The sequence below is a fragment of the Amblyraja radiata genome, chromosome 13, assembly GCF_010909765.2.
Source record: "Amblyraja radiata isolate CabotCenter1 chromosome 13, sAmbRad1.1.pri, whole genome shotgun sequence".
NCBI classification, from domain to species: Eukaryota; Metazoa; Chordata; class Chondrichthyes; order Rajiformes; family Rajidae; genus Amblyraja; species Amblyraja radiata.
The window spans coordinates 39,093,160-39,118,283 of NC_045968.1; the positions used below are offsets into that span (position 1 = coordinate 39,093,160).

The following is a 25,124-nucleotide window of genomic DNA, read 5'->3' on the forward strand; positions in this document are numbered from 1 at the left end:
AGGAGAAAGTAGGAATTACCTGAAATTTGAGAAGTCAATGTTCATACCGCTGAGGTGCAAACTGCCCAAGCGAAATATGAGGTGCTGCTCCTCCAATTTACGGTGGTCCTCACTCTGGCCATGGAGGAGGCCCAGGACAAGATTCAGAATGGGAGGGGGAGTTGAAGTGCTGAGCCACCGGGAGATCAGGTAGGTTAGTGCGAACCAAGCGGAGATGTTGGGCGAAGCGATCGCCAAGCGTACGCTTGGTCTCACCGATGTAGAGCAACAGATGCAATAGTTGAGGTTGGAGGAGATGCAGGTGAACCTCTGCCGCACCTGGAAAGACTGCTTGGGTCCTTGAATGGAGTCAAGGGGGGAGGTAAAGCGACAAGTGTAGCATTTCCTGCGGTTGCAAGGGAAAGTGCCAGGAGAGCGTGTGGTTTGGGTGGGAAGGGATGAATTGACCAGCGAGTTATGGAGGGAGCGGTCTCTGCGGAAAGCAGATAGGGGAGGAGATGGGAAGATGTGGCCAGTGGTGGGATCCCGTTGGAGGTGACGAAAATGTTGGAGGATCATTTGTTGTATGTGACGGCTGGTAGGGTGGAAGGTGAGGACAAGGGGGACTCTGCCTTTGTTACGAGTGGGGGGGGGGTGGGGAGTGAGAACAGAGTTACGGGGTATAAGAGAGGAACCCCCGTTCCCTGAAGAATGAGGACATCTCCGATGCCCTGGTGTGGAACACCTCATCCTGGGAGCAGATGCGGCGTAGACGGAGGATTTGGGAGTATGGGGATGGAGTCCTTACAGGAAGCAGGGTGGGAAGAAGTGTAGTCAAGATAGCCATGGGAGTCAGTGGGTTTATAGTGGATGTCGGTCAGTAGTCTATCACCTGCGATGGAGATAGGTCTAGATAGGGAAATGTCGGAAATGGTCCAGGTGTATTTGATTGCGGATGGAAGTTAGTGGTAAAATGGATGAAGTCAGTGAGTTGTGTGTGGGTGCAGGAGGTAGCACCAATGCAGTCGTCAATGTAGTGGAGGTAGAGTTTGTGGATAGGGCCCTGGTACGTCTCAAACAAGGATTGTTCAACGTACCCTAAAAAGAGGCAGGCATAGTTAAGGCCCATGTGCGTGCCCATAGCTACGCCTTGTATTTGGTGGAAATGGGAGGAGTCAAATGAAAAGTTATTAAGGGTAAGGACCCGATCTGCTAGGCGGAGGAGGGTATCAGTAGACTGGGAATGATTGGTTCTGTGGTCGAGGAAGAAATGGAGGGCTTTGAGACCTTCCTGGTGGGGGATGGAGGTGTAGAGTGACTGGACATCCATGGTGAAGATGATGGAATGGGGGCTAGAAAACGGAAGTCCTGGAGTAGACGAAGAGCGTGTGAGGTGTCTTGAACGTAGGGAGGGATTTAACCAGGGGGGGGATAGGATGGAGTCGAGGTATGTGGAAATAAGTTTGGTAACGGGGATTCCCCTCGATGAGGCTCTCACCAGGGTCTCTTCTATACCCCGTAACTCTGCTCTCACTCCCCATCTCCCCCACTCGTAACAAGGGCAGAGTCCCCTCACCTTCCACCCCACCAGCCGTCACATACAACAAATAATCCTCTGACATTTTCGCCACCTTCAACGGGATCCCACCACTGGCCACATCTTCCCATCTCCTCCCCAGAGACCGCTCCCTCCGTAACTCCCTGGTCAATTTGTCCCTTCCCTCTCCTGGCACTTTCCCTTGCAACTGCAGGAAATGCTACACTTGTCGCTTTACCTCCCCCCTTGACTCCATTCAAGGACCCAAGCAGTCTTTCCAGGTGCAGCAGAGGTTCACCTGCATCTCCTCCACCCTCATCTATTGCATCTGCAGTTCTAGATGTAAGCTGCTCTACATCGGTGAGACCAAGCGTACGCTTGACGATCGCTTCGCCCAACACCTCTGCTCGGTTCGCATTAACCTACCTGATCCCCCGGTGGCTCAGCACTTCAACTCCCCCTCCCATTCCGAATCCGACATTTCTATGGATGTACGGAAACTTAATTATTTATTTTATGTAAAGCCCTTTGGTTTCAATGCGAGTTGATTTAAACGTGCTATATAAATAAAACATTAAAACTATATAAAATATAAATAAATAAGCCTGTGCTATATAAATAAAATGTACTTACTTACTGTCCTGGGCCTCCTCCATGGCCAGTGTGAGGACCACGGTAAATTGGAGGAGCAACACCTCATATTTCGCTTGGGCAGTTTACACCCCAGCGGTATGAACATTGACTTCTCTAATTTCAGGTAGTCCCTGCTTTCTCCTCCCCTTCTCAGCTCTCCCTCAGCCCACTGTCTCCGCCTCTTCCTTTCTTCATCCCCGCCCCCACCCTCACAGCAGTCTGAAGAAGGGTCTTGACCCGAAACTTTGCCTATTTCCTTCGCTCCATAGATGCTGCCTCACTCGCTGAAATTCTCCAGCAATTTTGTCTACCTTCGATTTTCCAGCATCTGCAGTTCCTTCTTAAACCTGTGGAGAGAATAACGTTGGATTAGATTCGTGTAGAATTGATGTAAAGGAGTGGTTGACAATCGGTGGGCAATAGGTACTGATACATCATGGCCATTTCCATCGTGTATCTCCCTATGACTAACTAGTCTTTGTTTTCGCTTGATTACATTGACTGCAAGTCATTTGGAAATCAATCGTGAACTTTTACAAACCAAAGGTGACCATTTGGTCCACTGAACCTATGGCGGCTTATTGACTGTAGCAGTAGTACAAGAGGCCACATTGTACTACTGTAGATAGACACAAAATGCAGGCATGACGCAACGGGTCAGGCAGCATTTCTGGAGAAAAAGAATAGGTGACATTTCAGGTCAGAATCCTTCTTCAGACTGAAAGTAGAGGAGGGTGTGTGCGGGAGAATAAACAAGAGGCGAGAAAAGGCCAGACCCTGGCCAGAACAAATCGGGGCCAGGATGGGTGGAGCCCATAATGGCCCATTGTTGGCTGGGGAAGGTGTGATACCAAGAAGCTAACAAGTGCTATGTCCAGTTATGGTCACCCTGCTATGGGAAGGATGGCATTAAGCTGGAAAGAGTGTGGAGAAGATTGACTAGGATGTTGCCAGGACTACAACTATAGGGAGAGGTTGGACAGGCTGGTAGTGGGTGAATCTAGGACCAGAGGGCACAGCCTCACAATAAAAGGGTGTGGATTTTGAATGGAGATGAAAAGGAATTTCTTGAGTGGTTAACCTGTGATATTCATTGCCACAAACAGCTGTGGAAGCCAAGTCAATGGGTATTTTTAAAGTGGAGATTGATAGGTTCTTGATTAGTAAGGATGTCAAAGTTATAATGGGGAAGGCAGGAGAATGGGGTTGAGAGGGAAAGGTCGATTAGCCATGATTGAATGGCAGAGCAGACCAGATGGGCCGTATGGCCTAATTCTGCTCGTATGTCTTAAGATATTATAATCTAAAGGAACAATGTAAAATGTCTGGTTAGTCCTGGGACACATAATTGCAACAAAATTAAAATAGGAACACAGAGGCACTGTGGGACACCGTGGGGCTCACAGCTCCAGAGACATGGGTTCGATTCTGACTGCAGGTGCTGCCTGTATGGAGTTTGCACGTTTTCCCTGTGACCACATGGGTTTTCTCTGGATGCTCCGGATTCCTCCCTCATTCCAAAGATGTACAGGTTTGTAGGTTAATTGGCTTCTGTAAATTGTCCCTATTGTGTAGGAGAGATATAGTGTAGGAGTGATTGCTGGTCGGTCTGGACTCGGTGGGCTGAAGGGCCTGTTTCCAAGTTGTATCACTAAAGTCTCAGGTCTAAAGAATGGCGGAGCAGACTTATGGCCTAATTCTGCTCCTGTACCTTATGATGTTATGCTCTAAAGTAAACGAACAGCATAACATTTCATATGCATCTTAGTCCGAGGACACATAATTGCAAAGAACATAAAAAAAATAAGATAATTGGAACATACAGTGCATACGGAAAGTAGTCTGACCCCTTCACTTATCCACATTTTTTTACCTTACAGCCTTATTCTAAAATGGATCAAATGCATCTGTTTTATCATCATTCTATACACAATACCCCATAATAAAAAGCGAAAACAGGTTTAGAAATGTTTGCAAATTAAAAAGAAATAACAGAAATATCACATTTATATAAGTATTCAAACCCTTTACTCAGTACTTTGTTGAGGCACCTTTGGCAGCGATTACCGCCTTAAGCCTTCTTGGGTATGAGGCTACAAGTTTGGCACACCTGTATTTGGGTAATTTCTCCCATTCTTCTCTGCAGATCCTCTCAAGCTCTGTCAGGTTGGATGGGGAGCGTCGATGCACAGATATTTTCAGGTCCTTCCAGGGATATTCGATCGGTATCAAGTCCGGGCTCTGGCTGGGCCACTCAAGGACATTCTTGACTTGTCACAAAGCCACTCCTGCGTTGTCTTGGCTGTGTGCTTAGGGTCATTGTCCTGTTGGAAGGTGAAACTCTGCCCCAGTCTGAGGTCCTGAACCCTCTGCAGCAGGTTTTCATCAAGGATCTCTCTGTACTTTACTCTGTTCATCTTTCCCTCGATCATGACTAGTCTCCCAGTTCCTGCCACTGAAAAACATCCCCACAGCATGATGCTGCTACCACCATGCTTCACCGTAGGTATGGTATTGGCCAGGTGATAAGCGGTGCCTAGTTTCCTCCGGAAGTGACGCTTGGCATTCAGGCCAAAGAGTTCAATCTTGGTTTCATCAGACCAGAGAATCTTGTTTAGGTGCCTTTTGGCAAACTCCAAGTGGGCTGTCATGTGCCTTTTACTGAGGAGTGGTTTCCGTCTGGCCACTCTACAATAAAGGCCTGATTGGTGGAGTGCTGCAGATATCGTTGTCCTTCTGGAAGGTTCTCGCATCTCCAAGAGGAACTCTGGAGCTCTGTCAGAGTGACCATCGGGTTCTTGGTCACCTCCCTGACCAAGGCGCTTCTTCCCCGATTGCTCAGTTTGGCCGGGCGGCCAGCTCTATGAAGAGTCCTGGTGGTTTCAAAGTTCTTCCATTTAAGAATACCGGAGGCCACTGTGCTCTTTGGGACCTGAAATGTTGCGGAAATTGTTTTATACCCTTCCCCAGATCTGTGTCTTGACACAATCCTGTCTCGGAGGTCCACGGACAATTCGTTCATTTTCATGGCTCTGACATACACTGTCAACTGCGGGACCTTATATAGACACGTGTGTGCCTTTCGAATTCATGTACAATCAATTAAATTTACCACTTGCGGACTCCAATCAAGTTGTAGAAACATCTCAAGGATTGAGGGGGGATCTTATAGAAACTTACAAAATTCTTAAGGGGTTGGACAGGCTAGATGCAGGAAGATTGTTCCCGATGTTGGGGAAGTCCAGGACAAGGTGTCACAGTTTAAGGATAAAGGGGAAATCCTTTAGGACCGAGATGAGAAAAACATTTTTCACACAGAGAGTGGTGAATCTCTGGAACTCTCTGCCACAGAAGGTAGTTGAGGCCAGTTCATTGGCTATATTTAAGAGGGAGTTAGATGTGGCCCTTGTGGCTAAAGGGATCAGGGGGTATGGAGAGAAGGCAGGTACAGGATACTGAGTTGGATGATCAGCCATGATCATATTGAATGGTGGTGCAGGCTCGAAGGGCCGAATGGCCTACTACTACACCTATGTTCTATGTTTCTATAATCGATGGAAACAGGATGCACCGAAGCTCAATTTTGAGTGTCATAGCAAAGGGTCTGAATACTTATGTAAATGTGATATTTCAGTTATTTCTTTTCAATTACTTTGCAAAAATGTCTAAACTCCTGTTTTCACTTTTATATCAAGTCAAGTCAAGTTTATTCGTCACATACACATACGAGATGTGCAGTGAAATGAAAGTGAAATGAAATGAAATGAAATATTATGGGGCAATGTGTGTAGATTGATGATTAAAAAAAAATAAAAAAAGAATTTAATCCATTTTGGAATAAGGCTGTAACGTAACAAAATATGGAAATAGTGAAGGGGTCTGAATACTTTCAGAATGCACTGTAAGTAGGCTGGAGGAACTCAGCGGGCCAGGCAACATCTGGGGAGGCAATAGACATAATATTTTGGGTCGGGACCATTCTTCAGACTGATTGCAATGGGGGTAGAAAGCTGGAAAGAGGAGTGGGGGGAAAGCCTGGCAAATGATAGGTGGATACAAGTGCGAGAAGGGGTTGATTGGAAGATGGGTGAAGTAAGTGACAAGGTTGGAGGTGAAAAGGAGACAAAAGGGTGTCAGATAACGAGAGGAGGAGTGAAATGTAAAGTTGGGGGGAGGGATATGGGTGGAAGGGGAACATGGAAAGAGGGCGGAATTACAGGAAATTAGGTCAAGTTCCTTCAGCACTTCATGTTTTGCTCAATATTCCAGTATTTGCAGTTCCTTGTGTCTCTGGCACAAGTATGCTGCTTGAGACAGCGAGCCTGCCCTGCCGTTCAATATGAACACTGCTATAGACACTCCAGATATTCAGTGTCTATACACATGATGTGCTCACCCTATCTACCACCTCTGCTAAAGTTGCAATTCCTCACTGAAACAGCCCTGTCCTTGTTGCAAGCTTGCCTGATCTGTGCATTTAAGTCCATAAGGTCATAAATCATAGATGCAGAATTGAGCCATTCAGCCCATCGATTCTACTCTGCCATTGAATCATGGCTGAAATATCTTTCCCTCTCAACCCCATTCTCCTGCCTTTTCCCCGTTACCTTTGCACCCGTGCTAATCAAGAACCTGTCAACGTCCGCTTTATAAGCACCCAAAGACTTGGCCTCCACAGCCGTCTGTGGCAATGAATCCCACAGATGCACCACCCTCTGGCTAAATAAATTCCTCTTCACCTCCTTTCTAACGCTGTGCCCTTTTATTCTATGGGTGTGCCCTCTGGTCCTAGACTCCCCCACTAGTGGAAACTGTGCCTCAATCTCCATCGCCACTGCTGTGCCAGACAAGAGTTGTTCCACACTGCAAGGGTTGTTCCACACTGCAAGGATGTAAGGGTTACCATCCCAATAATCGCGAGAAACCGTCAGAGGAACTTTTTGCATCACACTGACATAAACCAGGTTGCCAGGTTACAAAGTAAAAGAACAACACCCTGTGGGGTGGAGTGTGAATTGCAGGCACATGAACACCTGATCGATAAGGTTCTCATTTTGAGAAATGTGAACGTTTAATGGCTCATTCAAAGTGCTTTAAGTTTTTATCTTAAACCATTGCAAAGGAATAGGTGCACTACTTTTTACGAGCTGTATATCAAATAAACTGCAGATGGTGAAAGGATCAAGAACCTGCAGATGCCGGTTTACACAAAAGGACATAATGTGCTGGGGTAACTCGACAGGTCAGGCAGCATCTCGAGAGAATATGGATAGGTGGCGTTTCGGGTTGAGACCCTTCTTCAGGTAGACAAGAGGTGCAGGAGTAGGCCGTTCGAGCCAGCACCGCCATTCACTGTGATCATGGCTGATCATCCACAATCAGTACCCCGTTCCTGCCTTCTCCCCATATCTCTTGACTCCGCTACCTTTAAGAGCTTTATCTAACTCTCTCTTGAAATCATCCAGAGAATTGGCCTCCACTGCCTTCTGAGCCAGAGAATTCCACATATTCACAACTCTCTGGGTGAAAAAGTTTTTCCTCATCTCCGTTCTAAATAGCCTATCCCTTATTCTTAAACTGTGGCCTCTGGTTCTGGACTCCCCCAACATCGGGAACATGTTTCCTGCCTCTAGCGTGTGTCCAATCCCTTAATAATCGTAAATGTTTCAATAAGATATCCTGTCATCCTTCTAAATTCCAGTGTGTACAAGACCAGTCGCTCCATTCTTTCAACATATGACAGTCCCGCTATCCTGGGAATTAACCTCGTGAACCTACGCTGCGCTCCCTCAATAGCAAGAATGTCCATCCTCAAATTTGGAGACCAAAACTGCACACAATCCTCCAGGTGTAGTCTCACTAGAGCCCTGTACAACTGCAGAAGGACCTCTTTGCTCCTATACTCAACTCCTTTTGTTATGAAGGCCAACATGCCATTCGCTTTCTTCACTGCCTGCTGTGCCTGCATGTTTACTTTCATAGACTGATGAGCAAGGACACCCAGATATCGTTGTACTTCCCCTTTTCCCAACTTGGCACCATTCAGATAATAATCTGCCTTCCTGTTCTTGCCACCGAAGTGGATAACCTCACATTTATCCACATTAAACTGCATCTGCCATGCATCTGCCCACTCACCCAACCTGTCCAAGTCACCCTGCATCCTCATAGCATCCTCCTCACAGATCACACTGCCACCCAGCTTTATGTCATCTGCAAATTTGCTAATGTTACTTGTAATCCCTTCATCTAAATCATTAATGTATATTGCAAAAAGCTACGGTCCCAGCACCGAGCCTTGCGGCACCCCACTAGTCACTGTTGTGACAAGTGAATTAATCAAGAAATGTTCAAAGGAAAATAGGAAAATATAACTTGTTTATTATTGAGTACTTGCTGAATGAGTAACTTGTATATATCCTGAAGGGTACAAAGTGCTGGAGTAACTCAACAGGTCACGCAGCATCTGGAGAACATGGATAGGTAATGTTTTGGGTCGGGTCGGATGTAAGGTCCCAGTCCAAAACATCACCTACCCATATTCTCCAGAGATGCTCCCTGGCTTGCTAAATTACTCCAGCATTTAGGGCCCTTTTGCAGATTATGAAAATCTGAAATAAAGGTACAGTAGGAAAGAGAGGTCTCAAATGAAATAGTAACTATTCCTGTTTTTTTTTCTCCAGATGCTGACTGACCTACTGAGTGTTTCCAATATATTTTGTTTATACTTCAAATGAGGTGTTTGCATACTTGTAGCCCAGTCCATCACACACACCAAATTCCCCCACCATCGACTCCATCTACATTTCACGCTGCCTTGGAATAGCAGCTAACATAATCAAAGACTTGTCCCACCCCAGTCATTCCTTCTTCTCCCCAGTCCTGCCGGACAGAAGCATGAAAGCGCGCACCACCAGACTCGGGAACAGCTTTGTCCCCTTTGTAATCAGGCTTCTGAACAGTCCTACCATAGGCTAGGGTACTGTCCGATTCACCTCTCTTGCATTGTGGACATTGGACTTTGTCTATAGAACTGATACTCTACAATGCTGAGAACTATATTCTACACTCTGTATCTTCCCCTTTGCTCTACCTATTGGTCTTGAGTTTGACTTGATTGTGATTATTTGATCTGTTTGGCTAGCATGCCAAACAATGCTTTTCGAAGTTCCTCGGCACACGTGATATAATAAATCTAAACTTGAAGACAGAGTTGTTGGCAACAAGGGCGGCACAGTGGTGTAGCAAAAGAGTTACTGCCGTACAGCGCCAGAGACCCGGGTTCAATCCTTACTGCTGTCTGAATGGAGTTTGTACGTTCTCCCCGTGACCACGTGGGTTTTCTCCGGGTGCTCCGGTTTCCTCCACATTCCAAAGACGTGCGGGTTTGTAGGTTAATTGGCTTCTGTAAATTGTCACCAGTGTGTAGGGCAGAACCAGTGTATAGATAATCACTGGTCAGCGTGGACTCGGTGGGCCGAAGGGCCTGTTACCATGCTGTATCTCTAAACTAAACTAAACTTGCCAAATGTCCATACAGACAGCACCCATAGTCAGGATCAAACCCGGGTCTCTGCCGCTGTAAAACAGCAACTCTACCACTGCGCCACTGTGCATGTAACTTTAATACTTTAATACACCTCTCTTGGTTGAATTATTTATCTGGGTGAGACTAGATACATCTTTTCTGAATGAAAAATCTCTGCCCTCGTCTTCACTATTCATTGAGAGATGGTTGGAGGTAGATGAGCAATTCTGTGAGAGGCGGTGAATTATTTAACGCAATATGATAGAGTACCTGAGATCCCTGAGCTGACTTGATGTTAGTAGATCAGTCGCACTGTTAACTAAACTGCATGGCTGACCAGCATCAGGGCAGCGAGAAGTGGGATGGTGCCTGTTGACAGTGGTCACTGCTGCGTGTGTATAACCCACAGATGGACAAGGAACTGGGCAAGCGAGATGGCCACTTCAATGAACAAGACTTGGATGCAATCACCAGCAAGATTGGCAATCTCAGCAAGTGGCGAGGAATCTTCAGCCAACAAGGGTAATATGTGACCCCCCCCCCCCCTCCCTCCATCCACCAATTTCCTCTCCCATCTGCTGGAAATCCTTAGCACTTTAGTTTAGAGATACAGCATGGAAACGGACCTTCGACCCGCCGAGTCCACGCTGACCAGCGATCACCCGTTCACACCAGTTCTATGTTATCCAACTTTCTCATCCACTCCCTACACACTAGGGGAAATTTATAGAAGCCAACAAACCTACAAACCTGCATGTCTTTGGGAAGTGGGAGGAACCAAGAGCACCTGGAGAAAATCCACGCAGTCACAGGGATAACAGACAAACTCCACCCGCAGACAGCATCCAAGGTCAGGATCGATCCCTGGTGTCCGGTGCTGTGAGGCAGTGGCTCTACCAGCTGTGCCACTGTGCCTCCCCATGTCTGGTGTTTAGGAGATGCACGAGACTAGATGCTGTAATCTGGAGCCAAAAACAAACTGCTGGAGGAACTGAGCAGGTTGAGCGGCAATACTTTAGACTTTAGAAAAAGAGCGCGGACACAGGCCCTTCGACCCAACTGAGTCCAGGCCGACCAGTGATCACCCTGTACACTAGTCCTATCCTACACACTACGGATAAATTTACAGAAGCCAATTAACCTACAAACATGTACGTCTTCGGAGTGTGGGAGGAAACCGGAGCACCTGGAGAAAACCCACGCAGGTCACGGGGGAAACGTACAAACTACATACAGACAGCAACCATAGTCTGGATCGAACCCGGATCTCTGGCACTATAAGGCAGCAACTCTACCACTACGCCAATCCAAGCTGGTAGAGCAGACACAAATTTGTGCAACAGATTGTGTCTTAAAGTGCCTTGTCCTCATAACTGCAACCTCCCCTGTGTTGCGGTTACAATAGCTTTTACGGTAGCGTTGCACCGATCACCGTTACTATGGTCAACCATGAGAGCAGGCACATGCAGTGGAGAATCCTTGAAATGTACCTCAAATGTTGTGATCGGGTGCGAAGTGGGACACTGCGTCCTAGAACTGATGAACTGATGACAGTAGGCCCAGGCGAGCAGATCGATCGCAGCCTGCGGTAGCTGCATGGAGCGATGGCAGATGGAGCTGGCGGCATCACGCTGTGGAATGCCAGCCCCCACTTCATCGATCCAGTGCCGCCAGGACACCAGGCCTCAAAGTGAGAATTATAAGGCTTTGCAGATCTCCTTGGGCCAAGATCGGACTTTTCCGAGACTTGGAAGTGCAAGATGATGCCAGAACATGGCGACTCTGCGTGCTGTTCCAGTTCTATGTTATCCAAACTTTCTCATTCACTCCCTACACACTAGGGGAAAGTTACAGAAGCCACCAAACCTACAAACCTGCATGTCTTTGGGAAGTGACAGGAACCAAGAGCACCTGGAGAAAATCCACCTGGATTTCCTCCCACTTCCCAAAGACGTGCTGGTTTGTAGGTTAATTGGCCTCTGTAAATTGTTCATGATGTGTGGTGAGTGGATATGAATGTGGGCTAACATAGAACTAGTGTGAATGGGTGATCGATGGTCAGCATGGTCTCAGTGGGCCGAAGGGCCTAGTTCCATGCTGTATCTCTAAACCAAGAATGGGAAGCTCATTTTGAGAGCAAATATCTGCTAGCAAACCTGAATTTGAAACTAAATTGTATTATTTGTTTTATTCACAGATTACAATTCAAGGACACGGTTGTGAAGGTAAGTGATTTAAATATTCTGTTCTAAGTATTGTCACACCACCTCATAGTATAGACAATAGATGCAGGAGTAGGCCATTCGGCCCTTCGAGCCAGCATCGGCATTCACTGTGATCATGGCTGATCATCCACAATCAGTGCCCGGTTCCTGCATTCTCCCCATATCCCTTGACTCCGCTATCTTTAAGAGCTCTATCTAACCCTTGAAAGCATCCAAAGAATCGGCCTCCACTGCCTTCTGAGGCAGAGAATTCCACAGATTCATAACTCTCTGGGTGAAAAAGTTTTTTCCTCATCTCCATTCTGAATAGCCTACCCCTTATTCTTAAACTGTGTCCTCTGGTTCTGCACTTCCCCAACATCAGGAACATATTTCCTGCCTCTAGCGTGTCCAATCCCTTAATAATCTTACATGTTTCATAATGAACTCCTCTCATCCTTCTAAATTCCAGTGTATACAAGCCTAGTCGCTCCATTCTTTCAACATATGACAGTCTCTCCATCCCGGGAATTAACCTCGTGAACCTACGCTGCACAACCTCAATATCAAGAATGTCCTTCCTCAAATTTGGAGGCCAAAACTGCACACAATACTCCAGGTGTGGTCTCACCAGGGCCCTGTACAACAGCAGAAGGACCGCATTGTTCCTGTACTCAACTCCTCTTGTTATGAAGGCCAACTTGCCATTCGCTTTCTTCATTGCCTGCTGTACCTGCATGCTTACTTTCAGTAACTGATGTACAAGGATACCCAGATATTGTTGTACTTCCTCTTTTCCTAATCTGCCACCATTCAGATAATAATCTGCCTTCCTGTTCTTGCCACCAAAGTGGATAACCTCACATTTATCCACATTAAACTGCATCTGCCATGCATCTACCCACTCACCCAACCTGTCCAAGTCACCCTGCATCTTCAAAGCATCCTCCTGACAGTTCGCACTGCCACCCAGCTTTGTGTCATCTGCAAATTTGCTAATGTTACTTTTAATCCTTCATCTAAATCATTAATGTATATTGTAAATAGCTGCGGTCCCAGCACCGAGCCTTGCGGTACCCCACTAGTCACTGCCTGCCATTCTGAAAGGGACCTGTTAATCCCCACTCTTTGTTTCCTGTCTGCCAACCAATTTTCTATCCATGTCAGCACTCTACCCCCAATACCATGTGCTCTAATTTTACCCACTAATCCCCTATGTGGGACCTTATCAAATGCTTTCGGAAAGTCCAGGTACACTACGTCCACTGGCCCACCCTTGTCCATTTTCCTGGTTACATCCTCAAAATTCCAGAAGACTAGTCAAGCATGATTTCCCCTTCGTAAATCCATGCTGACTCGAACCGATCCTGTTACTGCTATCCAAATGTGCGGCTATTTCATCTTTTATAATTGACTCCAGCATCTTCCCCACCACCGATGTCAGGCTAACTGGTCAATAATGCCCTGTTTTCTCGCTACCTCCTTTCTTAAAAAGTGGGATAACATTAGCTACCCTCCAATCCACATGAACTGATCCTGAATCTATAGAGCATTGGAAAATGATCACCAATGCGTCCATGATTTCTAGAGCCACCTCCTTAACTACCCTGGGATGCAGACCATCAGGCCCTGGGGATTTATCAGCCTTCAGTCCCATCAGTCTACCCAACACCATTTCCTGCCTAATGTGAATTTCCTTCAGTTCCTCCGTCACCCTAGGTCCTCTGGCCACTAGTACATCTGGGAGATTGTTATGTCTTCCTTAGTGAAGACAGATCCAAAGTACCTATTCAACTCGTCTGCCGTTTCCTTGTTCCTCATAATAAATTCATCTGTTTCTGTCTTCAAGGGACCCACATTTGTCTTAACTAATTTTTTCCTCCTTACATACCTAAAGAAGCTTTTACTATCCTCCTTTATATGCTTGGCTAGGTTACCTTCGTACTTCATCTTTTCTCCCCGTATTGCCTTTTTAGTTATCTTCTGTTGCTCTTCAAAGGTTTCCCAATCCTCAGGCTTCCCACTCATCTTTGCTATGTTATATTTCTCTTTTACTTTTATACTGTCCTTGACTTCCCTTGTCAGCCATGGTCGCCTCTTACTCCCCTTAGAATCTTTCTTCCTCTTTGGAATGAGTATCTTCTTATCGAGTCCACACACAAGATTAGAAGTTGTTCAGCCAGAGCTGAACACACTTCTCGGCATCTGCATACAATGGTGTCTGTCTTGTCGCTTCTTGTGTTTCTTGTGCCTTGGTGAAAGATTGGTGGAAACAGGGCCGCGACGTGAATGCTCTTTCCTTGACTCCTGGAATGAACTGATCCTGCACCTTCTGTATTATTCCCAGAAATACCTGCCATTGTTGTTCCACTGTCATCCCTGCTGGGATGTCTTTCCAGTCAACTTTGACCAGCTCCTCCCTCATGCCTCCATAGTCCCCTTTGCTCAACTGTAATACTGACACTTACGATTTTCCCTTCTCCCTCTCAAATTGTAGATTAAAATGTATCATATTATGGTCACTACCTCCTAATAGCTCCTTTACCTTGAGTTCCCTTATGAAACATGGAACTGCAGATGCTGGTTTACCCAAAAAAACACAGTGCTGGAGTAACTCGGCGGGTCAGGCAGCATCTCTGGAGAGCATGGATAAGTAACGGTTCGGGTCGGGACCCTTCTTCAGACCGAAGAAAGAATGAATGAATAAGTTTATTGGCCACGTATTCACGTACAAGGTATTTGCCTTGGTGTTCTGCCCGCAGGTGCCAACATGACATAGTGACAGTTAGGAATGACACTTAAAACATTATGTGACCCAAAACGTCACCTATCCATGTTCTCTAGAGATGCTGCCTGACCTGCTGAGTCACTCCAGCACTTTGTGTCCATCACAACAATAATACTCCTCGTATATCATTATGTGGCTATGTTGCCCAGCTTACAAAAGATACACAACAGAGGAACTCTGCCTGCGATATCAGAGGAGAAAGACTAGCGAACCTGTTGGATTTGGAACAATAAATAGGTAGTTCCCTATGGGACACCTGTTCTTAGCAATTTTTCCTTTCGCTCTTTTAAATGCTGAAGAATGTTTCTGACCCAAAACATTACCTATCCATGTTCTCCAGAGATGCTCCCTGACCTGCTAAGTTAGTCCAGTATTTTGTGTCTTTTTTTTTCTGTAAACCAGCATCTGCAGTTCCTTGTTTTGTACATTTAAAGGTTGTGATTGTCTCGTTAAATTACGCAGGCAAGTTCTGTACCATTTGTAAAACAAACACAGTGGCATCTGCATACAATGGTGTCTGTCTTGTCGCTTCTTGTGCGTGGCGGTGGAAAAATTGGTGAAAACAGGGCCGCAACGTGAATGCTCTTTCCTTGACCCCACTAAACTAAATAAACAAACTAAACTAAACTAGTCCCATTTGCCCTTGCTTGATCCATATCCAACTAAACCTTTCCTATCTATGTACCTTTATCTTTAAACTCCAAATTCTAAAGCACTGGGAAGCTCCGGCTTAGTGAAGACGTAATCAATGAAACTGCTGTAGAGTTTAGTATACGATACGTCTGGAATATTTTCTTTCTCTGGCTGTGAACCGTCACCAAGAGTTCAGCCCCATTGTTTTGCCGCAAACAGAGGTGATGAGTGATTCCTTAATAACCTGCAGTTCAGGTGCTTTGAGGCTGACAGCAACAGCACTAACAAAGTACAGGGCGAGTGCAAAAACAAAGCTGCCTGCCGTGTCACCCGAGGACCCTTCCTCTGCCAGACCCTGATTCCCTTTCACCTCCGTCACACCATGGCGATGTGTAATGATGAATTGCAAGTTAAAAAAATAACAAGTGGCTCCACACAGAATTACATTGATCTGTTGCAAGCAGAAGTTATCAAGAGTCAGAGTGTAAGTATAAAAGTTTCTCCCACTATCCCGCCCCAGTCCTTTCCTGCTCTTTCTACACTCAGTTCTATCTGCTCACCTTTTTATTTCCCTCCCACCCCCTTTCCCCTCCCCCTCCACCCCCTACCACCCATATTTCTATATCTGGCTTCGCAGTTCATTCCTCTCCTCTCCTTATCTGACACTTTTTTTTCCTCCTTTTCATATCTATCCTTTGCCCACCCATCTGCTGATCAAAGCCCCCACCCCCTCCCCTCCCTGCTCCCCTCTTGCATCTAAGGTAGATTCAAGGACAGTTTCTTCCCAGCTGTTATCAGGCAACTGAATCTGTCTTGGCAGGGCCACCAGCATAATCAAGGGCCAGTCTCACACTCTTCCCTCTCCCATCAGGCAAGAGGTGCAGAAGTGTGAAAACGCACACCTCCAGATTCAGGGACAGTTTCTTCCCAGCTGTTATCAGGCAACTGAACCATCCAATCACCAACTAGAGAGCGGTCTTGACCTCCCATCTACCTCATTGGAGACCCTCAGACTATCTTTAATTGGACTTTATCTTACACTAAACGGTATTCCCTTCATCGTGCATCTGCACACTGTGGTCGGCTTGATTGTAATCATGAATAATCCTTTCTCTGACTGGATAGCATGCAACAAAAAAAGCTTTCCATTGTACCTTGGTATACGTGACAATAAACCAAAACTGTCTAACTACCTATCACTTGCCAGGCTTTGTCCTTCCCCCACCTCTCTTTTCCAGCTTTCTCTCCCCCACCACAATCCATCCGAAGAAGGGTCTTGCCCGGAAACGCCGTGTGTTCATTCCCACCACAGATGTTGCCTAACCTGCTGAGTTCTTCCAGCACTTTGTGGTATGCTGATGATTCCAGCATCTGCAGTCCCTTGTGTCTCTGTAAAAGATGTTTCTGAATCTCTTTTGCATCCAAATTGATCTTTAAAATCAACAAGCGTGGATGCTTGCGCTCATGTTCACGTGATTGGAGCAGAATTCGGCCCATCACATCTCCTCATGGCTGATCTATTTTTCCCTCTCAACCCCATTCTCCTGCCTTCTCCCCATAACCACTGACACCCGTGCTAATCAAGAATCTATCAATCTCAGCCTTAAACATATCCATTGACTTGGCCTCCACAGCCGTCTGTGTCAAGATTTCCACCACCCTCTGACTAAAGAAATTCCTCCTCGTCTCCTTCCTAAAGGTCCGTCCTTTCATTCTGAGGCTCTGCCCTCTGGTTTTCGACTGTGTTGACAGATACTTTGTTCTCCTTTTAAGCAGAAATATCCGGACAGCCGCAAAGTGGAAGGTGAGAGTGAAGATGGTGCAGGGGCATCCCCGGGTGGCAGTGCCAAACCTAGTGGGTACCTCGTTCAATTCAACGCGCCCTATTCCATCCCAAAAACATTCCTTGTGTCCACCAGCCTGGGTGGCTTGCCCATCACATTGGAGGAGGCAGTGGTAAGTCGGTTCATTTCTTGTCATTTTCCTCAATTGAGGAGGAACCAGTGAGAATTCCACAGTCGGAAAGCACCGGCAGAAAGTGCAGAAGCCTAGAAGATTCAGTAACAGCTTCTTCCCCTCTGGTTAGTTTAGGTTAGCTTAGAGACACAGCATGGAAATAGGCCCTTCGGCCCACCGAGTCCATGCCGACCATCGGTCACTCATTCCCACTAGTTCTATCCCACAATGTCACTGAGCTACCCTTATCCTCAGAGCCCTGACCAATGAAAGCAAGCATACCATATGCCTTCTTTCCCACTCCATCTACTTGTGTTAACACTTCCTGAGAATTTTGGACTTGCACCCCAAGATCCCTCTGTTCATCAATGTTGTTATGGGTCTTGCCATTAATTGCAGACTTTCCCCTTACATTTTCCTCTTTCCTCCCACATCCTAAAGATGTGCAGGTTTATAGGTTAATCGGTCCTGTGTAATTTGCCCCTTAGAGAGGCACAGCGGTAGAGTTGCTGCCTTACTGCACCAGAAACCCGGTTCGATCCTGGGTACAGGTGCTGTCTATCGAGTCTGTGCGGTAAGTTGTCCCTGTGACCGCATGGGCTTTCTCCGGGTGCTCCGGTTTCCTCCCACACTCCAAAGTTGTCCTGTTTTTTAGGTTATTTGGCTTTGGTAAAAATTGTACATTGTCACTAGCGTGTATGATACTGCTGGTGTACGGGGTGATCACTGGTCGGCGCGGACTCCGTGGGCCGAAGGGCCTGTTTCCACGCTGTATCTCTAAACTAAACTGAATTAAAATATTTGACCTATCAAAAAGGAATACCTCGCATTTGCTCGGATTAAACTCTAAATCTGACAAGAAATCCCTGTGTCACCCTCTGGTACTTCCTGATAGTCTCAGAGAAAACCTGGTTCCTTTGATCCTGCACATTTCAGCTCACTAACACATTATCAGGCTTCAGAACGGTCCTTCCATAAGCTAGGGTACAGTTCAATTCTCCTCTACCTCACTGTGGACATTTGACTGTCTCTGGAACAGATATGCTACAATGCTGAGAACTATATTCTGCACTCTGTATCTTCCCTTTTTGCTCTACCTATTGTACTTGAGTTTGACCAGATTGTATTGATGTAAGGTATATTTGATCTCATAGAGTGTGGAAACTGACCCTTCAGCCCAACTTGCCCACACCGACCAACATGTCCCATCTACGCTTGTCCCACCTGCCTGCGTTTGGCCCATATCTCTCCAAACCTGTCCTACCCATGTACCTGTCTAATTGTTTCTTGATCTGTAGCTTGTTCTATACACCAACCACTCTTTGTGTGGAAAAAGCTACCCCTTGGATTCCTATTAAATCTTTCCCCCTTCACCTTAAACTTATGGTTCTTGATTCCTCTACCCTGGGCAAGGGATTCTGTGTGTCTACTCGTTCTATGCCCCTCGTGTTTTTGTACACCTGTTTGCATAGCATGCAAAGCAACACTTTTCACTGTACTTTGTTACACTTGATAATAATAAACCTAAGCCTGGACCTGAGAATTTCAACAAAGAACTAATGGAACACAATCTCTGTCTGAATGTGATATCACTAAGTGACTCGCAATGGTCTGTTTAATCTCGGACAAAAGGTAAATGAGATGTTCGATGTATTTGTGTTTCCCATGAATAGTGGAGTGTGTCACACTGAAATACTCTAGTTATTCCAACTCTTGTTCAACAATAGCCACATGTATTTTTAGAGCATGTCTCCTATTTGCCATTTCCAAAGTGAAAAGCAAATGTATGAAGGATTTGAGCCACTGGTTGATCGAACTGTGTGGCACAGTGCATTGTCCCGCCCCCACCTCTCTTGCTGCATTCTCCCCCCCCCCCCCCCCCCTCCCCACGATCAGTCTGAAGAAGGTTCCCAATCCGAAACGTCACCTGCCCATAACCTCCAGATATGCTGCCCGACCCGCTGAGTTACTCCAGCACTTTATGTCTATCATTAGGATTATCGTGGTAGTTTAGTTTAGAGATACAGCGCAGAAACGGACGCTTCAGCCCACCAAGTCCATGCCGACCAGCGATCCCCGTTAGACTAGTACACATTACAATCTAGGGACATTTTACAAATTTTACCGGAGCCAATTAACCTACAAACCTGTACGTCTTTGCAGTGTGAGAGAAACACGGAGCATCCTCTAGTCTAGGACCAGAGGTCATAAACTCAGAATTAAAGGATGTTCTTTAAGGCAGAAGATGAGGAGGAATGTCCTTAGTCAGAGAGTGGTGAATCTGAATTCTTTGCCACAGAAGGCTGCGGAGGCCAAGTCAGTGGATATATTTAAGGTAGAGATAGATAGATTCTTGATTAGTACGGGTGTCAGAGGTTATGGTCAGAAGGCAGGAGAATGGGGTTCGGAGGGAGAGATTGATCAGCCATGATTGAATGGTGGAGTAGACTTGATGCTCCTATAACTTATAATCTTATGGCCTGGAGAAAACCAACACGGTCACAAGAAGAATGTACAAACTCTGTACAGACAGCACCCATAGTCAGGATCAAACCTAGGTTTCTGGTGCCGTAAGGCAGCAACTCTACCGCTGCACCATCCCATTTGAACCGATGCCAGTGACTTTCAGTCTGAAGAAGGGTCATGACCCGAAACGTCACCATTTCTTCTCTCGGGAGATGCTGCCTGTCCCGCGGAGTTACTCCAGCATTTTGTGTCTATCTTCGGTTTGAACCAGCATCTGCAGTTCTTTCGTACACATTCTGTAAATTGAACTTCCATTTTGTAGTTTGAAACAAGCCTTAGTAAAATGTATACCAGCCATTAGTATTATTGTAATAAAAATGAACTATAGATGCTGTTTTATACCAAAGATGGACACAAAGTGCTGGAGTAACTCGATGGAACAGGCAGTCTGATCCACTGTGTTACTCCAGCATTTTGTGTCTATCGTTATTGTGTTATGATTATTTTCTTAAATACAGGCTCTAAGGAAGATTCTTTTTGGAACGGCATTTCAAGTTTTCAATTACGAATGGAGAAAATCCCACTTCAGATTCCGAGACCCTTACTCAGACTTGTCGTATGCTCTGGAGGCAGAAAGGGTCAGTGCAACTAAAGTCTTTTTCATTTGATGGGGACGGTTTCTGCATCCTGATGTCTGGTTCTTGGAGAAATCTGTCTGGTTCTTGAAGAAAGGCTTAGTCATTATCACTGCAAAAAATCAACAGCAGTTTGTCGAATGAACTGTGTACCTCTGCCTTTCAAGTTTCCCAAAATACCTGCGCATTTAACATGGAGTAAAAATTGGACATCGGGCGGCTGGAGCATTGTGTGATGCCCTAGAATGGCTTTCACAGTTTAGAGATGCAATGGAAACCGTCCCTTCGGCCCATGGAGTCTGTGCTGACCTGTACACGCGTTCTATCCTACACACTAGGGACAATTTACAGATGACAATTAACCTACAAACCTGCAGGTTTTTGGAATTCGGGAGGAAACCTCGCGGTCACAGGGAGAACATGCAAACTCCTTACAGCCAGTGCCCGTAGTCAGGATCGAACCCGGGTCGCTGGTGCTGTGAGACAGCAGCTCCAGCAGCTGCGCCTCTGTGCCGCCACAGATTTGCTTTCCAGGACACCAGTCAATGCTTAGACGGCCCAAAGTCCAATTTTAATTTAGATACAAAGAACTGCAGATGCTGCTTAATAAACAAAAGGACACAAAGTGTTGGAGTAACAGCAGGTCAGGCAGCATTTCTGGAGAACATGATTAGGTGACGTTTTGAATCGAAACCCAGTCTGAAGAAGGGTCCCAACCGGGAAGTGGCAGTGGCCCGGTGGTAGAGTTGCTGCTTTACAGCACCAGAGACCCGGCTTTGATCCTGACCACAGGTGCTGCCTATACGGAGTTTGTACGTCTAACTGGGAGTTGGTATGGTTCTGATGAGCTGAAAAGACTCCTATGTAATTCAATGAATCGATAATTTAATGTAGTTAAAATGAGAAGGTGCTACGACAGTGCTTTTGTGTCGGCATTTGAAACCCCAACAAAGAAGGAATGGGTAAAATCTGCCAAAGTTAGGTTGCTGTGTGAAATACTGAAAATGCAATGCACTGAAGGATATATTCCACCTGGTTGCATGTTCTCCATTAACACCCAGTAAATGTGCAGCTTAATCACTTTATCTTAAATAGCATCTTGTAAACCACAATATATATATATACAAATAGGTGTTGGAGGTGTCTATATTCCTGAGCTTCTTGTGTCCTTGTATTCAGGGTAATAAGAGGTTATTGTAGAGTTATACAACATGGAAAATGGCCCTTTGGCCCATGTTGTCCATGCCAACAAAGCTGCCCAATCTAACCCTGTCACATTTACCCGCCAACAATGGGACATTATGGACTCCGCCCTTCCTGAGGTCATCTGTCGCCAGCTCTGTTTTGTTCTGGCTTTCTCCATCTTTCAGTGTGAAGAAGGGTTCCAAACTTCCAAAACATCACCTTTTCCTGTTACCCAGGGATACTGCTTGACCCATCGAGTTACTCCAGCATTTTGTGTTATCTTTGGTATAAACCAGCATCTACAGTTCCTATCTACCCATTTACCTGTGTTTGGCCCATATCCCTTCCAAATCGTCCCTATCAATGTAACAGTGGTTGGGAAGATACTATTTAAGATGAAGTGATTAAGATGCCCTTTACTGGGTTTTAAGAATCTCATGAACATACAAGATGATGGACTATATCCTCTAAAGTATTCAATTTTCAATGTTTCTAAATAGAATAATAACCGTAAATAGGATTTCAACGTGTTAGAGAATGTCAATATTATTGGTTTGCATGTTTTGTAAAATTGTTCATTCTTTTTGAAGGGTGGTGCAAGATCTGTTCAAATGGCCGTGCAAGCTTTCATCCTCAAACACTTACTGTTCACAAGAAATAGTGAAGTGGAGGACCACAATGATAAACGGTAAACATATCATCTCATCTTGACTGTAAATAATCATGAGAACTTACTGATTATTAAGGTAGTCAAAAAGGCTTTTGGTACATTGGCCTTCATCAGTCAGAGTATTGAGTTTAGTAGTTGGGTGGTCATGTTACAATTGTATAAGACATTTGCTCACCCTGTTATACGAAGGATGTTGTCAAGCTGGAAATGGTGCAGAGAAGATTTACAATGATGTTGCCAGGACTCAGCCTAGTACTTTATTCCTTGGAGTGCAGGAGGATGAGGGGTGATCTTATAGAACTGTACAAAATCATGAGAGGAATAGATCAGGTAAATGAACAGATTATTGTGTTAACAACCCCGTTATGCTTGCCCAGAGTAGGGGAATTGAAAACCAGAGGCCATGGGTTTAAGTTGAGGAGGGAAAGATTTAATAGAAACCTGAGGGGCATTTTTTTTTTACACAAAGGGTGGTGGGTGTATAGAACCACCGACTAGAGGAGATTGATGAGGCAGATACTATCATAACATTTAAGAGACATTTGGAAAGGTACATGGATAGGATTGGTTTAGACGGTTATGGGCCAAATGCAGGCAGGTGGGACTAGTGTAGGTGGAGCATGTTGGTCGATGTGAGAAAGTCAGGCCAGTGGGCATGTTTCCATGCTGTATGACTATGATTGTATGAATCTATTTGGGATACTCCCATCACACTTGGGGCAGTAGTCCTTAGGCAAATCAGGGTAAAGAAGACAATGAAGAAAAAAACTTTGTTAGACAAGGAGACCCCGGCCGTCTCTTCTCATCTTGAGTGTCTACTTGCACTTGGAAGGCATCTCTGCTAAACTAGAACCTTGAACTGCAAATAACAAAGTGCTGGAGGAAGTCTGTGGGTTAGACAGTGTCTGTGGAGTGAATGGACAGACGATGATTCATATGAGGGCCCTTCTTCAGACGGATGCAGGGAAATGTCCACTATCCCTGATGATGTGCAGGACAAGTTTCTTTACACAGAGAGTGATGAGTTCCTGGAATGCGCTGCTAGGCATGGTGGTGGAGGCAGATACGATACTGGCATTTATGAGACTTTTAGTTAGGCAAAGGGATATGCAAGGAATTGAGGGAATTGGATCACATGTCGGCAGATGAGAGTGGTTTGACTTGGAATCATGTTCAACACAGACGTTGTGGGCTGTTCCTGTGCTGGACTGTTCTACGTTCTATATTCCTCATTTACTCTGGGGAAAATCCAACATTCTCCAGGAACTAAAAATTCATTTCCAGCATTTAGTTGTTGGCAACAAGGACAACACAGTGGTACAGTGGTCGAGTTGCTGCCTTGCAGCCCCAGAGACCCGGTTTTGATCTTTGTGTACCTGAGGTAAAAAAATACCACTGGAGTATCTCGCTCTTGGCTGCTACTGACCATTTTATGTCACAAAGTTTTATGACGGTATCTCACACTTTCTGTATCTGCCTACAGCATGGTAAAAGTGAGCAAAAAAGAGCAGGAAAAGGCATTGGCGGCTGCACTCTCTGACATTTTGTGGACAGCAGGAGAAGGAGCCCAGAGCTTTGTTTGTTTGGTGACCACTGAATGTTGTTTTGCTCCTGCAATCAATTACAAAATCGATACCTACACAGAGCGGGTAAGACCACTCCCACGCATACAGCTGTTATGCTAAGTTATTTCATTTAGTCGCTAAATAATATCTTGCCTGCTGAATGGAAGGAATTTGTAGAGCTACTGAATAGGCAAAGGGCAGGACGATGGGACTAGTTGGATTGCTTTTATATGAGGCTCATACTGATCTTGCAGACTAAATGCTCTCTGTAACATTCTGCCATTTTGTAATTTTGTCTAAAAATCTGGGGCATATTTACGTAAAGCTACAGATAAGAGGCAAGAATGATTATTTGTCGTTTGTACCGTATCTAATGAACAGTGAAATGCTCAAGCAGCAGCATAGCCATACAGCGTGGAAACAGGCCCTTTGGCCCAACTTGCCCACACTGACCAACATGTCCCATCTACACTTGTTCCACCTGGCTACGTTTGGCCCATATCCCTCTGAACCTGTCCTATTCATGTACCTGTCTAATTGTTTCTTAAACGTTGCAATAGTCCCTGCTTCAACTACCTCCTCTGGCAGCTTGTTCCATACACCCACCACCAAAGTTACCCCTCCGATTCCTATTAAATCTTTCCCCCTTCACCTTAAACCAATGTCACCTGGCTCTCAATTTCCATGCTCTGGTTAACACAATAATCACAGATCACATATAATAAACAAAATTTCAATAAATTAGTAACCTCCAATACTTGTGCAAAAAAAAAAGCCCCAAAGTCCTTCGTGCAACCAAAGACAGTCTATGGTTCATAGTTTAGTTAGTGCTTTGTAGTTCAAGAGCCTGATGATTGTCAGGAAGAAGCTGAACCAAGTGTTCACTGTTTTCAGACTTCTGTGTCTCCTTCCCGACGGTATGTGTAAAATGAGTAGGAAGTAGGTGTGAAAACTAGGTCTTATCGACCCGAAACGTCACCTATTCCTTTTTTCCAGTCTGACCCGCTGAGTTACTCCAGCTTTTTGTGTCTATGTGTGAAATGAGAGGGTGGCCAGGGTGGTGTGGGTCCTTGACGATGCTGGTTGCTTTAAGCAGATAAGCAGAGTCAACAGTGTTTTATTGTCATATGTCCCAAACAGAACAATGAAATTCTTACTTGGAGCAGCACAACAGACATGTAAACATAGACACAAAATGCTGGAGTAACTCAGCGGGACAGGCAGCATCTCTGGATAGAAGGAATGGGTGACTTTTCAGGTCGAGAACCTTCTTCAGACTAAGTCAGGGGAGAGGGAGATACAGAGATAAAGAAGGCCTCACTCTGACAATGGAGGAGGCCCAGGA

General features: G+C 45.5%; 1 protein-coding gene across 2 annotated transcripts in view; it reads left to right on the plus strand.

The window, feature by feature from the left end:
• The window catches only part of mindy4b (MINDY family member 4B), a 46,084-nt gene that overhangs the window by 1,293 nt on the left and 19,667 nt on the right, over positions 1 to 25,124 (plus strand). The window contains exons 2-7 of one of the 2 annotated variants that reach the window (XM_033031841.1): positions 10,087 to 10,199; positions 11,875 to 11,902; positions 17,076 to 17,258; positions 20,243 to 20,362; positions 22,135 to 22,232; positions 23,698 to 23,863. In XM_033031841.1, coding sequence (XP_032887732.1) covers positions 10,087 to 10,199; positions 11,875 to 11,902; positions 17,076 to 17,258; positions 20,243 to 20,362; positions 22,135 to 22,232; positions 23,698 to 23,863 — 708 coding nt within the window. Of the gene's footprint in view, positions 1 to 9,984; positions 10,200 to 11,874; positions 11,903 to 17,075; positions 17,259 to 20,242; positions 20,363 to 22,134; positions 22,233 to 23,697; positions 23,864 to 25,124 lie in introns of those variants that run through there. The other variant, XM_033031842.1, reaches the window with a different exon arrangement.